This window comes from Solanum lycopersicum, chromosome 3 (assembly GCF_036512215.1).
Source record: "Solanum lycopersicum chromosome 3, SLM_r2.1".
Lineage (NCBI taxonomy): Eukaryota > Viridiplantae > Streptophyta > Magnoliopsida > Solanales > Solanaceae > Solanum > Solanum lycopersicum.
The window spans coordinates 67,511,796-67,528,652 of record NC_090802.1 but is presented as its reverse complement, the minus strand read 5'-3'; the positions used below and the strand labels follow the sequence as shown (position 1 = coordinate 67,528,652).

At 34.9% G+C, this 16,857-nt stretch overlaps 1 protein-coding gene and 1 long non-coding RNA gene across 16 annotated transcripts; one reads left to right on the top strand and one right to left on the bottom strand.

Moving 5' to 3' along the window:
• Positions 1 to 4,221: 4,221 nt before the first annotated feature.
• LOC138347382 (uncharacterized) lies at positions 4,222 to 4,776 on the top strand. Its single transcript, XR_011220262.1, has 2 exons — positions 4,222 to 4,462; positions 4,545 to 4,776. It is a non-coding gene; the product is annotated as an uncharacterized lncRNA (long non-coding RNA).
• LOC101263389 (mediator of RNA polymerase II transcription subunit 8) lies at positions 4,691 to 15,469 on the bottom strand. 15 transcript variants are annotated; one of them, XM_069295676.1, is made up of 12 exons: positions 15,180 to 15,442; positions 14,750 to 14,879; positions 13,669 to 13,793; positions 12,363 to 12,487; positions 12,108 to 12,288; positions 11,585 to 11,692; positions 11,432 to 11,499; positions 9,975 to 10,265; positions 7,994 to 8,203; positions 5,878 to 5,931; positions 5,243 to 5,297; positions 4,691 to 5,080 (listed from the first exon to the last, which is right to left on the bottom strand). In XM_069295676.1, the coding sequence occupies exons 2-12, from the start codon at positions 14,803 to 14,805 to the stop codon at positions 4,905 to 4,907; spliced, it is 1,449 nt and encodes a 482-aa protein (XP_069151777.1). In that variant the 5' UTR covers positions 14,806 to 14,879; positions 15,180 to 15,442; the 3' UTR covers positions 4,691 to 4,904. The 15 variants fall into 15 exon arrangements, with proteins under 15 accessions (XP_069151777.1, XP_069151779.1, XP_010318430.1 ...); XM_069295678.1 differs by having other exon boundaries at positions 13,644 to 13,793; positions 15,180 to 15,420; XM_010320128.4 differs by having other exon boundaries at positions 11,432 to 11,502; positions 15,180 to 15,412.
• Positions 15,470 to 16,857: the final 1,388 nt, after the last annotated feature.

The window sequence follows — 16,857 nt, the reverse complement described above, 5'->3', positions numbered from 1 at the left end:
ATATTCTACTAAACATAATCTCAACATATATATCATATCATATCATAATGTAAGTGAGAGGTCCTTCAACTCAAAGTTGTATTACAAATTTACTCTTCACTTGAACATTATTTGAATATATATAACATTATATGAAAATAAAAGCACAATATTTTCATTTTTAATGACCTAAAAAAATAAATTTACACTTCAATTACAATAATTAGAATGATTGAAAAGACAACAGTTAAACTTACATTAAATAAATCTTTTTTTCTAGGTGAATAATGACTTTTTTCAGGTAAATAAAGAAACCTATTAGGCCAAAAGCTCCATGGAGAGCAACAAAAGTCCACAGACCCCCCAATTGACACCAAACTATGTTTCATCGTTAAGTAAATCATTTCATCTTCATATACATTTCAAAAGGCATGGAAGATATACGAACGCTATTTTAGTTAAGAAATCAAAGATTTTAAGACAATCATGAAGAACATATGAAATATGGTGTCTACAGTGATTTCTCGACAACGACAATAATGAGAAACTGATTTTGTGTTCCTAGAAATCTCATAGTCCTCCAACATCCCGTGCCCTTCATTATTTTTCTTTTTTGAAACGGGAAGGTTTCAAATTTTTAACACTTTTCTCCGCTGTTGTTTTCTTCTAACCTCCCCCTCCCCCCCCCCCCCTTTCCCCTCTTATTGTAGAATATGCCTCTTCTAGATTTATATGTGATGCAATTTGAAGTGTTCTTAAAATTCAAGGTATATTAATTTATCCGAGTATTTCTATAATACAGTTTCAATCAGGATATTCACTGATTTTTTCCTTTCTCTATTTTATTAGTCTTTATTTGTTCTTTTTTACTATTTTTTTCTTAGCTTGTTTTTCATTTTTGAAAAGATGAAATTTGAACAACAAATATGATGAAAGTATATAATTGACATGTAATAGTAAAATAATTTTACCTTTGAGAATCACACATGGTATTTTTCGAAGCTATAATTTTTTTTATACAGTATATTTATCCTCATATTTTCACATATAGGCTTTTAAATTGTATACATTATCATTTCTCTTACAAGATTCTTTCCTTTTCCTATTTTAATTTTGGGTGATTGAAGATTAAGATCTTAGTTAGAGAACATATTTTTTAATCTTAGTACGTCTTAGATATTATTTTCTCTTCGATTTGAATTTGTAATATTTTTTCCTTCATCAAATTATATATGACTCATCACAAGCATGTTTATGATGTTATTATTGGTTCGTCTTTTTTTTATTATTATTTTGTTAATTTATTTTCTGTTTATTAAAATTTAAATTTGAAAACTAAAAGATATCAATTACTTTTACTATTTGAATAGAGTGATGATTTTTTCATGAATACTGAACATCATATCATCAAAAACTAACACAAATAGTGATATATTTCATGTAAATACAATAAAATATACTCATATATAGACCCATGGACTAATCACAAGTAATTGCATTCTCAAGACAATCTTATCATATTGTCGTTAAGCTTTTATGTTTATTTTCTTTATAGAAAATGCAAAATGTGTAATTGAAATTTATATTTCTGATAAATTTGTTTCGCTCCTTTGTTATTTCATTAAAGGCATTAGATACATTTATTATTATTTTTCTATCATGAATCCATAGACATATTTTACATTCATGATTCACATATTTCTGGTTTGATAGCAGGTGCACCATTCTATTTTATGAATAAAAAATAAAAAATAAAATTAATTTCAATATCTATACCTTATAACTCACTTCTAAATAAAATAAATAAATTGTAATGATAATAAAGGACAAACGTGCAACGCACGTTATCAAAAACTAGTGTATATATATACGCACACCTATGAATATGACATATAAGAAACACAAAATAAATTTAATTACATAACATAAATAATTTTTTCACATGTGTTGTATGACTTACAAGAAATAGTAGAATTTCAATCCTAATTTATTTTTGCACAGGTAGATGATTCGCAAGTGACGTAGCATTATGTTTGACTTATAGTCAGTTTTTTAACCCAGTTTAAAGTTAAATGTATAAGATTTCTTTCTGAATGCTAACTACATTTGAGAGGTTGAACCTAAGGACATTCATTTCAAACATTACTAGTCTTTACAATTCATAACTTTGTCCGGCATGTTCCTTTTTATATATTTTTTTTAAAAAAAAAAAAAAGAAAAGGAGAAAAACAGACGCTTGAACTTGTTTACATATGTAATTCTATGCTAACCAAGCAGATGGTACTGGTTGAAAGGCAGATGAGAGTACTCCACATGATTCAAGCAGTCGCGGAAGTCTGTGAAAAGCCTTTCAAACACTCTCCATTGGACTTTATAAGACCTTGGACTATGGGAAAGGTAACATCACCTGCAAAATACCAATTGAATGACACGCAAAGCACTATGTTACTAAAGAAAACTGACTGAAGATAATTGAATCAAAACACTTGAGAAAAAAGGTCAATCTTTCTTTTTTCGGATAGCCCCTTACCACATAACAAATATAAACTAACAGATTTAACAAACACAAATAAACTATCACAACAGTTTGATTTAATAACTATGGCATGTAGTAATTATCATGATGTCCATCACTTAACCATATACTATACAAACTACAAAGGGAAAGGCATCAATATAATACGGAGTCACATCAGCTGTTTATAAGGAAGAGAGTCTTAAACTATGGACCAAGACTACAGTAAGGAACATAGAAAGTAGTTGCTTCAGCTTCTGCCACTCGAATATTGGATATTCCTTTTTATTTCTCATCAAACAGATGGCATCTTCTTCTGGAAAGTCTTAGCATGGATTCCACTTCATAGGTACCGTTCACATTACATGAAGGCTCAGTCAGAACACGTACCAAGCTTTTATTAGAAAGGAACAAAACAAAGAGGAGTGCTCCACTCCCCAAGAGAAGGATCTACTTGAGTCTTGATTAGAGTATAACAAGATTTCCTGCAATTATCACTCACTATTATTTACAGAATAAATGCAGCTAGTTGGATCTTGCAACATTCTGTAAGTAACAAACACCCTAGTCCTCATGGTGGTAAAGTGAAAACCTGGAAAATCATACCTAGCAGGGTTAGTACATAGGCCTGCCTATTTGAACTAAAGGCGTTAGCTAACTCTTTTTGCTTTTATTCTTTAGGCAGAAAAAATGATTTTCTACCTAGTTCATCTTACCAAAAATAACATTTTTGGCAATTATGTATATCATGTTATGAATGAGATTAATTTGTACATGAAAGTGCTAAAACGAAAGGGCAGGCCATGTTTGTCATACTGATCACATATAGTTATATAAGAAACAACAAGAGAAAAGAGGAAACGGACCTATGATGGTTCCATGAAGTACTCCGGACAAAGGGGGCATTTGAAGCTGCTCTTTGAGAAATAAATAAACGTGACCAACAATCTCATCATCCAAATTTTCACCAATATGTTTGCAGACATACAATGCAGTATATCTCCTGAAAAATTGATGTATCAAATGAAGTGATAAAAAAAAACGCAAAAGAACCACCTTTTGGACAAGCCTGGCCTGGCCATCTGTTTCTGTTAGCAGCGAGAGGAAAAGTGGTGAGAAGAGCAGCATTCCAGAGCAAGTCTTGGCGAAAGAGATCAGCCCATTGCTTGTTAACTAACACAAGAGAGAGTTCTCCAGTCAGAGATAGGGAGGCGAATGAAAATTTCAATAAGGAGATGATCTGGGAGAAGAAGAAGATGCTTCTTTGATTCATAGCTAATCAAACAATGGATGGATGGTGGTTTGTACTTTGTACAGTACATACCCCTTTCCCCCCTTTCATTTTCGCTTTTTAACTTCACTCTACCTTCTCTCTGGATGTTTGTTTCTACTTATATAGATTTTACCGGAATCAACTTTAAAGCTATATTTTCATTCATCTTAAAACACTAGAACTACTCCTATATATATTTTGTTGGATTAGCTTAATGTCCAAAAAATATATATATATACACTGGGTCAACAATACTAGTCAGTAATATCAAAGCTAATCTACAATTCATACTCATATGGATAGATAAGATTGCCACAAAATGCAGTTATCTCCAATTTAGCCTTGTATACATAGATTGGTTGTTGAAACGTACAGACAGATAGATGACCGTTTGGTTTACCTACAAAATTTAGAGCTCCATCTCTTTAAATGTTAAACATCATCTATGGGGATGGGGGGAGGAAGCTAGATAACTAACTCAGAATGGTCACTGGTTATGCAAGTCCGTCCTCGTCCTCAACTCCCCGATCCCCACTTCCGGTGAGTGTCGGCCCTGCACATCACCATTACTATTTCTCTTCATCTCCTTCCCCACCATTCTCACCACCCTCATCCCCTCATCCCCCATTTTCACTACATCACCAACTCCAACCTCATCATCATTATCACAGATGCTCCTCCTGCCTTTTACACTTGTAAGCAACCTTCTTTTTCCCCACCCACATTTACCATCTACTTTCCTTTAAAAACTAAAATTTATTGTTTTTGCTTGCTCAGGTTGAGATGGTTCCTTAACAGATGCTGCACTTCTTTTTCAACCAGAAAAAGACTCATGTAATAAGTCAAATGGCTCAGTATACACCCTCTTTCATTTCTTGTACTCACAAATTGAGACACCAACTAGAGCATATTAAAAAAAGATGTGGAATAGCAAACAATCATCTTCTGATTTACATTTACGACTGAATAATGTACAAGGCACGTAATTTTACAATCTTCTTTTAACAAATGTAATGTTCCAACAAAAATTTCCTGCAAGAATCTGGCCTTCACATTTTTTTTTTAAAGATCAAACAAAGTTAGGAAATGTTGAGGTTTGGTATAAATATCCTCCTCTTCCATCTAATCTTAGATACTTCACTGTTGGCCTTGTGGTCTTTGTTGCTGAAAGGAAGGGTGGGTCTGAGGTGCGTTCTGAAGAGGCATCATACCCTGCTGCAGATTCTGTGTATTTTGTGACATGTTTCCAAATGTGCCATGCTGCTGCTGTTGGATTGACATCATACCAGGATTGTTTCCTCCCATATTGAACACTGCAGAGAAACCACCATCTCTGTTTAGGAACAAATGTTTTGCAACTAGAAACAAGGCGCACTTTTATTTGGTTTACGACATTCTCTCTTCGGGCTAAGAAATGAAGAAAAATCCTTATGGACAGAACTATATAAAAGATAAGTAGAGGGAGGTGCTTTTACTTTGATCACTCAGGTTTGCAGCAGCAAGATTCCGAGTTCCACCAGACATTCCAAACTGAAAGCAGTCATATGAGGCCATAAAACAATTGGCAACATAATATAAATGAAACATGCAAAATTAGGTTATTCCCATGCAAATGACTTCCGAAAAAAACAGATTTTTCATATTGGACGTAAAAATGTCCTTGAACATGTGGACATACATGCTTAAACATAATCAGTGAACTTCAAGAAATGTAAGCTGAACCAAATTCCTTGGCTACTAATTATGTCTAAGCGTGTATGTCCACATGTAAGTTGTGTCCACATGTTGAAGGACCACATGTAATTTGTGTCCGCATGTTCACACATATAGCTATAGCCTCCCATCAATTTAAACCAAATTCACAGTCAAGACAGATATCAAAACAGAAAATATTTGATGTGTATAATGCCAATAAAATAGAAAATTTCAATTAACTGTCAAACAGAAAACAAAATGAACTCCCTCCCTTTGAAGCTAAATGAAGACATCGGGTCACTTTCTCCACTCCAGAGAAGGCACTCAGTTCACCTTGTCGTGAATTATAATTATTGACCAAATAATAACTTCCAGCATGCATGACAACAACAATAGGAAATACAATTTGACACACCTGCATTCGTGGCAGAAGAGTTTGTGATGGCACCATTGCTGACATATTTGAGATCTGCCATATAGAATAAGTTTAACATAATTCGAAGCAGACTGGACATTTGGAATTTTAAGTTCAAGAAAAGAATGCTCGATAAATTTAGAAATTATGATGCACATATTTTAATGGCAGAAAGCATTTAATTATTTAGTTTAAATGTTAACTTGTATCATTTTAATAAAAATGTAGACGACTTTTGCATTTCCTTAAATTAATTCTTAATTAAAATATAAGTAAATAATTAAATGTTTGGAATGTGAAAAGACATATTTTAATTGTACATGTATATCCTAAAATAATTATTGGCATATGAAAAAAGTGACCCCCCATTTATCCGATTAATGCCATTGATTTTAGTTATTTTATTTATTATTACTATGATATTAAAAGTGTGTTATTATATATGAATGAATTAGTAATAAATTATTGAGATGACTTGTAACTGCCTCATTTATTACTAATTAAAATGATTTGTGTTTTTCATCTTTTTAATTATTCATTCAAACTAGATTAGATTCCAAGTTCAAAGTAATAATTATTAGTGGTAATGTTAATTCTCTTATTAAGTCTATGATTTGTATTTTTCATCTTTCCATCTATCTATATATTAAAGACTATTATTTAGAACTGAAAAATATAGAATTTAAACAGACATTTTTACTACTATTTAAGAACTAGGTGATAACATTGAAAAATGAAAGAAATTGTCATTCAACTGATAATCAAAAAACTATTCCATCTATGATTGGCGAAAAAGACATGAAAAAATAGAATACATGAGGTGGGAGAAGAACTTGAAGACTTCTTTTTAGACATGCCTAACTCCTCATATCTCTTTCGATATATATTCTCCATCACGAAGATTATTGTTGTTTCTAATATCTTTTGCATTTCTAATAAACTCATTGTGGTAATGTAATCTTTTAGCTATTATTATGAGCTTTTGAAATAGATGTATGTATGAGATTCAGTGTTTATCTTGTATAATTTTGATAGTACTGTCTTTTAATTTTAGAACCTTACTTAAATAATATAAATATTTCACTCTATCGTTTCTCATTAAAATAAAATAGGCAATCTTATCAATAAGTGTGCATGTATTTTTAATATCCATTTATGGCTATAAAATGTTATCACTGATATTTAGATCATAAAAAAGACTTATACAAAGTTAAAGGAGACTATATTATGTTAATTAATTTTACATACTTTTTGCTTGATGCCAAATGTGCAATCCCTTTTTATTTATTTTTGTTGATACATGAAATATAATTGGTAAAATTAATATTGTTGATTTAAATATTTTCTATTTGATAGCACAATTTTAAATTATATAACAATAGTAAAGAATAAACGTGCAACGCACGTTGTCAGAAACTAGTAAAATAATAAACAGCTAATAATCAAAAGACACAATGAAGCTTGACACAGAAAAGACCAGATATGCTTTATTTTAGCTGAGGGTCTATCGGAAACAGTCTCTCTACCTTCCCAAGGTAGGGGTAAGACTGCTTACACACCACCCTCTCCAGACCCCACTTATGGATTTACACTAGGTTATGTTGTTGTTGACACGGAAACGACCATTTCTGTGACCAGATGAGCATTGCATTAACATGTAAACCAAGTTAGTTAATATCTATGTCATAGGGGAGGACTACATACACAGCACGCCATGTGATCTATAACTTCATATCCTGTGCTATACAACATTGAGTGCCTTCAGGGGAAAATAAACTAATGGACAAACTATGAGTTGGAACCAAATAGAGATGAAAATTTTCTAGAACTTTTGGTTCTAACAGGTTCAGTACATACAATGCAACAAACATTTAGTTAGAACTATCAGCTTCAAAGATCCCAGAAATTTTCAGTATGTGAAATATCAGTTCAATGCATGAGATAAATAACTTGCATTCTTCAGATGTAACCAGAATATCCCAAATTAATTTATAGAGGCAGAAAACAGCAGAACTAGAGATTTTGAACTTAAAATTCTCGGGCAAAATGAGTAAGTCATTGTGGATAGGCTGAACTGAAGAAGGAAATAACATAAAAACTGATATATTTGACTCACCATCTGAGAGCTAGGTGTGCTTTGGGCAGAATTGAATAGTGCAGTATTCATAGGACTAGAAAACTGGTTTAAATGTCGATTCAGCTGATTTCCTTGGTTGAGCTGACTTTGACCCATACCGTGATGAAGGGCACCAGATGGTAGCTGCCTACCTTGAAACTGCTGTGCTCCCAGTGGCTGAGAGAACTGCATCTGTGGCTGACCATGCAGCTAATAAACAGGTTTATTGGTCACCGTTTGATAAAAGCAGGTTCATTAGCAATTACTTACTCCCCAATAAAATGAACAACAGAAACTAATATATTATACACCAAATAGAATAATAATTATGTTCATGTTTGAAGAAGTCATTCATGGTAAGGTAAGCATATTGAAAGTGCTGAAAATCAATGTTCATTAATTTTGAGAAAACTGTAATGTTGTATTCATATCAGCATAAAGGCTGTGCTGCAGCCACATTTACAGTTCAGAAAATCAACTCTTTTATCTTACAAAGTATCAATTATGTCAAGTAAAGATTCTGTGTCATCTACAAAGCTTTTCCAAAACCAAAAATGAAACCCAAAAAAGTAGCAGAAAATCAATAATTGTCCTCATTTTGTTTAAAAGATTAACAAGTTCATACTCTTTGGAAAATATGTGCAATCCTGGAGTAAAGTGCCCTTTGAAAAGAATCTGAATTGGATATTTACGCATGTCGTATATACAAACAGCCAGTGTGCATGTGTTACTAACTAATCTGAGCTTCTTCCTCCTCATGAATTGTCTGAATGCTAAATAAGGAGAGATGAACCATAACAAGTTTAAAGAGATCAGTGCAAGCAGTGCACTTTTTGCTCTTCAATTTTACGGGGAAATGGTCCCAATTTTCTTTTTTAATTGGTGAAATGGACCTAATTCTCCTTGGTAGATGAAGAAATGAGATAAAATTCCTACCTATTGGAGAAGTTGGGAATCCTGTAGGTTGATCAGGAGCTTGGCTGTAAAACTAGTGGCCTGTCCTCACATACTAGGATTTACCATTAAGCATATCAAAACAGTGGATCCAATTTATGAATCTATTTTCTTTGTTATTTTATGTCAGTCTTTGACTGTAAAAAGAACACAAAATAGGCTAAGCATTCGCTTCGGATAAAAGAAACCCAGAATCCTCTTTAGATGAATGATCAAAAGTATTTTGAATGGAAGACATCACAAAGATGAAAAAGGATGGGAAAATCCTTCTTAATTGTAAGGGGAAAAATTGAAGAGAGAAATATCATTAGGTATCATTAAAACTGAACCAAACCAAATAACAACAACCAAACTGATTGATATGTATTTGGTTTTGGTTTCAACCAATACTGACCCAAACCGAACCATGAACATCCCTAATTGGAGGTCAAGGGTTGATAAAGATTGCACTGGAGCATGGTTCAGAGGAGTACACGTGGAAAGGAAATGGGGATGACAAGTTACCAGTCCTTATCAAAGAGCAGCTAGGATGGGGATACGGGATACCACACAACTAGGAGGACTTCTCCCAATTTGTTAAAAGTCAACATGGGATGTGGCAGAGGCCTGAGAGAACTCTTTTCTGGACCTTTTAAATGAATCATAATGACTCAAGAGTTGAATGAGGTAAACAATTTTAGCCTTCAACTTTTGTAAATTTTGCGAGATGAGAGGCGTTCGCAGTTGGATGGTGATTCATCAGGCCCTCTCACCGCTAAATCTATTTACGGGTTGTCATAAAGGACTCAGTGGATTCCCTAATGGAACTAGTTGGATATTAAAGGCCAAAAAAAGTGGCTTTTCTGTGAAGGAACTGCTAGGGATTCAATTCTCATAGCTGACAATTGGAGGAAACAAAAGAAGATATATGCCTGTTCTTTATGAGTAAAAGGGTAATGGTAAGGTAGCCCATACTAAGCACGCTATACGTCGTGCAAATTCACAAAAAGATACCTTAAACCAATCAAGATTTTTGTACAAACTGTACCTGCCCCAGTCCAGGCATTGAGGCTTGCCTAAGTTGCTGTTGGGCAAGAATTTGCTGCTGATGCTGAGGTAACTGCAGCATTTTCTGCCTCTGTTGGAGCTGATGCTGCTGCAACTGCTGCTGCTGCTGTTGCTGCTGCTGTTGCTGATGGGTCTGTTGCTGAGGAGATGGTGTATTCATCATGTTAGCACTAGACCTAGGTGAGTTGACATGTTGCAGAGGTGATGCTGTTGTAGTATCAAAGGAAGTGGGCCCAGAAGGAGAAACTGCAGCCCGAAGTGCTCCAGAAGCCTACTCCAAGAGCAATACATACATATTAGAACTGACGAACTTAAAAGACAATAAGGACTCAATATATTAAAATAACTTGGGGAACATTGATTTAATGTAATGTTTAGTTAAGGAGAAAGAATGGAAAAAGGATATGATCAGTATACTTCTGGCAGATTAATCATTTATTGTTTCCATATTACTGATTAGCGCCATGAATAGAAGGAGATTTGCATTTCCTCTCCGAACTCTTACATAAGTATTTAATAGCAAACTCTACTTGATCTCCCATCCTCCAATAAATTCAAATAAATGAGGGAAATAATTCCTACAGCTCTTTCACCCCCAGAAAAAAAAAAAACAGGCGTTACAACTTGCACGAGAAGTTGATGTGTAACCAAGGATGTAAGTATACAAAGAACATGCAGTAGTTGATATTAATTACAATCAGGGTAGTGTATTTGGTGTGTAACATAGAACATGTATATGATTATTAAATACTATAGTGGACCTAGTAAACTCCTTCAGTAACTAATTGATCTAAACCCATTCTAAGATGTGCAGTTTTTTGGTATCCATTTGGTGCTATGGAACATGTGAAAATAATCAGGTTGGCCAACCTAAAAAGAGGTCTGTAAACCTAGAGTGAACTGGGAATAAAAAGGCATGACAATTCCCTCCCCGAGAACAGTAAAAGAGATAGTAGAACCATACAGAAGACGACAAAAAGGTAGCCCAATTCACTAGGCTCCCTCTATACCTGGGACTAGAGAAGGTGCAGACCTTACTTTGCATTTTTGCGAGAGACCTACACATGGCTAAACCTGTGACCCCCTGGTAACACGGCATACCGCTTATCTTTGTTAAGGCTCCTTTTTTCGAAACAGAAAGAAACCATAGCATAATTTTTTAAATGATAAAGATAGAATAGCATAATTGTGTGATAACTACTTGTTCCTTATTCATAACTCCTTTAGTAACAAAATTATGGGTGGTGGAAGTAAAATTCATGTGTTCCAAATTGATATTCACTCATTAACAAGATAACCACTTGTCCCTTTGTTCATAGCTCCTTTGAATAACAACATTACAGGACGCCGGAGGGTGGAAGTAAAATCATGTTTCAAATTGATCTTCATCCCTTAAGCAAAAGGCATATTTACAAGGCAAATTATAAGAAATCTGACCTGTAACAAAGCTCCCTGACTATTAACATTGCTCGATGGAAAGGGAGGAGTATTCTTCAGATAAGTCCCTACTTGAACACAGCATCAATTTCTCTAGTCAGATGTTCATGAAATAAAGTGGAAACAGTAGGACAACAATAGATGATAGGCTACCGGATGAATCAGCGAAAGACTGGGGGCCATCAGACACTGTAAGCACATCTACCAAATGACCAGGAAGTGCAGAAGTAATATGCCTTTGGTCTCCAGGTACACGTAATCCTGCATAAGTACCATTTTCATGAAATCTGTGAGCATACATGTTAAAACAAATCATAAACGAGTGTACCGCCAAACACCACCAAAGGGATGCTACACACACTAGACACATGTCAGGTTTATTGTACATATATATTGTGATGCATAGCAGAAGCACATTGAAGCATCTGACTTGCAATTGCACCTTCTTCGTCATCAGAAATATGTGCAATTTTCTGATTAACAAGGCACTCAGTGGATCTGATAGTTTGCAAGAATCCTTCTCTCTTTCTTTTAGTTTAGATTAAACATCAACATAGGGACCATTGGGGTCCAAGTATCTTTAGCGTCAATGTCTTGTGCAAGCAAAACATTTAACGAACTCTGAGAAGGAGAAAAGATGTTTCTGGGAAAAAACTCAGAACATAAATATTATCACCTTCACCATGATTTACTGCAGTGCGAAGTAAATTTTCTTGTTCCTGAATTTTTGCTGCTTGTGCCTTGTCAATAGTTGGAAGCAGTGTTGGCCCCTGTCTGGTTCCAAAGTAGGCTTTGCGCGTATCAGCTATGACTTTCTCAGCACTTTCACATGCTGCTCCAATCATATCAATTCTAACCTGTGTGTTATAGGTATATTAGAAAGCCACAAGGATACAGAAACAGAAGAAATAGCATCTGCAGAGCTTTCCACCTTCAACTTCTCAATTTGGGATGCTACCGATAGGTGTTGCATGCTGTGTAATAATTGCTCCCTTTTGGCATTATCTTCGACTTCCATCTCTGGCAGCAGCTTTGATGACAGCATAACAGGTAGAACTGCATCGAAAAGTATTTGTAAGTAACAACTAACAGAAAGCTAAGCTGCGCGGACTCTTCACTTTTGATGCCGCACCCGTGTCAAATTCTTCAAAAATACAATACTTTTGGAAAATCCGATACACACCCACTGAGAGTCTGAGCAACATAGACAGAAAGCATCTTTCGGATTTTCTGTCAACACAAATATACTCCACAGCCCAAAAAATACATGCTTATTTCTTTCATTAACCTTATCAGAAATTTGGAAAAGAAATTCAGGAAAGTGCAGAATCAGTAAATCATCTTTTCTTGCGTTGTGCGGTGGATGCAGGCATATGGCATGTGTTCCTTTCCCTATTCAGTTTGAACTGGGTGATGCCTCAAACTATCAGAGAAGTTGTTGTGAGTTGGGACCATTTGATAGTTGATGGGGCCATCAGGAACACCTGGAGAATGATTCCAGCATGTATTTTTTGGTGCCTATGGACAGAAAGGAATCAACGGTGTTTTGATGGAATTTCAACTCTTAATCACTCACTCAAAGCTAAATGTTTGTTCATTCTTTTTTGTTGGTCCAACCCGTCTTATGTGAATAGTTACACTACTTTCTTAGATTTTATTAGCTCTTTAACTCTAGGCCAGACATAGTCATGTTTTAAGCCTTCTCTAGATTTTTTGAATTGGTGGATGGCTCCCGTGTCTTAACTGCTATCATGTAACGGAACTAGCATATCTACTTTTGTACTCTTAGCATCTTCTTGATGCCGGTAATGAAACAACTTACTTCATAAAAAAAAAAAAAACTAATTTGATATTGGGTGTGGTTGATTGATTGATTGATTATGCTCAAACAATTTCACCACATGGAAATAGAATTGCTAGCAATAGTGACTGACTGTCGTGCTATCTAGTTATGCATACATGTATATCAAGCTAACCTCAGCAAGTCAGCAAGAAGTGAAACTGTTAGATAAAGAGCAACTTAACAGCCAGACTAAATATGTATATACCCTTAGGTAGCATTCGAGAGGAGAGAAGAATTAAGACACCAACCTTCTCGGTGATTCACTTTCCTATACACTACCTATGTACTTGCTTATATGCAACGACAAATGTCAGTGGTTAGCATGTATAATTAAGAAAGGATAATAGAAGTCCAACTTCACAAATTTACCAAGCGTGAGTGAATAAGTCCATACTTGCAGCATTCTCAGCATTTACATTCTTGGGGTGAACAACAAAAGCCTTGGAGACCTTCTTAATATCTTCAACAATGTTATAAAGCTCAAGATTCACCATAGAAAATTGCCCCAAAATATCTTGCCTAGCAAAAAGAATTATTAAAACTAAATGTTAACATATATGAGAAATGAGTTGGAAAACCATTCCTGATTACATATTCCTCATAAAGATATACCATATTTTTTTTCAGTACTCTTAAGAATAATCATCAAGTATCAACTGTAAAACACTTCATCTCAATTCCCAACGAGATCCAAATAAGTTAAATGGTGTCTATAGAAAGAAAAAAAAGAGTGAGGCAGATCAGATTTTGCGTGAAAAGGGTATTATATATGACGCTGAAGATTTGGATTTCATTTTACAAAAATAATATGAAAAAGAAAAAAATCAGCAGTACAATAAGATACCAAAGGAAATCAATATCAAATGTGTAAGTTGATCTTCTTATATATCATTCCCTTCTACAAAACGAATGTGCAAGTATATCTTAGGTTGGATTTTTTATTATAAGTGGGGTTGAATAATATATAAATGCTAGAGAGTGAAGGTCTACTCTCATTTGTTAAGGGAGATAATGAGAATATTGAGATCAACTGTGATAATCCACATGCATCAATAAGGCGCTTCTCCTTTTCACACAGATCTTTATTACTACTCTAAACCTGGGGACAAGGATATGCAGATCCAAGCCCAAACTGTATAAGAAAGTTGGTGAAGAGACTGTGTAACCTCCTACTAACCGAGATGTGTCCAGGGAATTGTCTGAAGATGATTTGTGGTTGAGAATGTGATGTCCTATGTAGCAATGTTCATCTAACCAAAAGGTAATCTTGCCTGGTGAGTCTAGGCTCATGGAAGGATATTAACTGCACTATTGAGGCATCAAAGTTGAAGTAGTATTTTGTAGCATGCATTCCCAAACTTGTTATACTTAATTCAGTAATTACATCTCCAAATATACACAGAATCACAACATCCTGACCTACCTAATGACAACAAATCTCGCAGCCTAAATTGACAAAGAATAAAAATGGCTACCTTAAAAGTTCAGCAGGGGTATCCCAGCCTGTGAAGACACAGTACCGGAAACTCATTTGGCTGGAGAACCCACAAAATGCATTTTGGTGTTGTCAATAAACTATCCCTAAATGACAAACTAGTAAACTTCCTGCATTTGGTAGCATAGTTGTATTAGCCGAAATTACCCAATAAAACCATAGTGTATCCTAATCAGAGAGGTCAGAGGAGGTGCTTGGTAAAACAAATTGAGGGTTATTAACAAAAAAATAGACTACTCTAAACTCTTAGTACTACGGGATAGAATAATATCATCTAGTCTCACTCACCTTCATTTTGGGGGCTAATACAGCTCGTAGATATTAGTATTAGTCAACTTAACTACTCCAATGTATTTGTATTTGCTGCTACACAGTTAAAATAGAAGAAATGAACTAAAGAGAAAGAGAACCATTTGGGGACAGCATTGGTGCGAGCGATAGCGTCGAAGTCTTCGAGGATGCGAGAAATAGCCTTGAACAAACTAACGGCTCGAGTTTTAACGGATTCGAGATTCAGTTGTTGTTGAACAGCGGGGTTCAGACCCTCCACCACCCTGGGCGGCTGTGGCTGTTGCTGTTGCTGATCTTGAGCTGCCACTACTCCTTCCATGGTCGCCAACCCTCTTCAACCGCAATTTTCATTACGCATTTATATGTTTATATTTTATTATTCAAAATGTACATACCTAAAGTTTTACTAATTCTAATAATTTTTTCCATCTAAACACCATAATATTAGTTTTATTTTTAATTTAAGGTGAAATGGTATGGTGGACCCTTATATTTGTATGTTATTGTATTGTGAACCGTTCTACTTATCCTTTTGTTATTTAGATCCTGAATTCAATAAAACATAATTTAATGAACCCTCTAACCATTGACCAAACTTATGTGCCATTTGAATGTTTGAATTGGCTAGAGAGAGTGATTACACGCGTGTAAAAGCAACTGAACACCATATTTATAATTAAAAATTATAAAATTTATCAAAATATAGAACAATTAATTTAAAAAAAGAAAAAAAATAAAAAACCCTTTTTATTCACCCACCCACCTACTTTTTCATGCATAACTATCCATGCTCAACCATTTTTTTTCTTTCATTTTCTTTAGACGATCTATGCGGCGGACGGAGGCGACAAGGAGACAAAGTCGTGTGAGGGAAAAGTGTTTATGGTCTCACCGACAAGAGGAATGGTGGATGTGGCAGCTTTCTCCGGTGGATTTTTGCCATTTCATGGCTGGATCGAATGGAGACCTAAAGGTGTCGGTTTGGCCAGATTTCGGCCTTAGGTAGCAGATTTTGTGGTGGCTCACCACTGTCTGTGAGCTCACTGTTGATGGGTGTTTCACCGAAGAATGGTATCGATAGTGGTGTGAGTTCTGATGGCTCGCTGGTGTTTTTATACAGCAAATGAATTTGGGGTTTTGTGGGCCTGAAAAGGTTGGGTTATGCAGCTGTTCGCCAAAAAAAAAAAGAAAAAAAAATGAATGGGTTTTGGGTCAAGTCGAGATCCATTTTTTGATGGTTGTTTTAGTTGGAAATGGTTGAGAAATGGGTCCTTGGTGACTTTGTGGTTGGTTTTTGGTGATTTCGAGCTCAAGAATTTGCTAGAATTGGAGAAAATGAAAGAGCAACGTGGGTTAGTTGTTCATTGTTGCTCGTTGGTGAACCTCGAGGTGACTAGTGGATCCGTGGAGGTTGGAACAATGGGATTTCGTATTGCTGTCGTATAATAAATGATTACAATGTTATTTGTTCTCCACTTAAAGTAATTGTTTCATCAATATATTCGTGTAAAAATGAAACACATTTCACAGGCTCTTCAAAATTTTATTACTCAACAAACGTGAAGTGTGAGTTAAAGTGACTATATGTTAGCGAAAATAATAAAGTTTATGTCGGTGAGAATAATAAATTTTAATGATGTGATTATAAATTTTAGGGAAAGTTGTATATAATGGCAAACTAATAAATCAAATTAATTGTTATAACCACCCTTTGATTTAATTGTGTCCCGTAGCAAATTGTTTGTCAGTCACTTCTCTCCCTCAAACTCTTGTTCGCCACTCTCCTCTCTCGCTCTC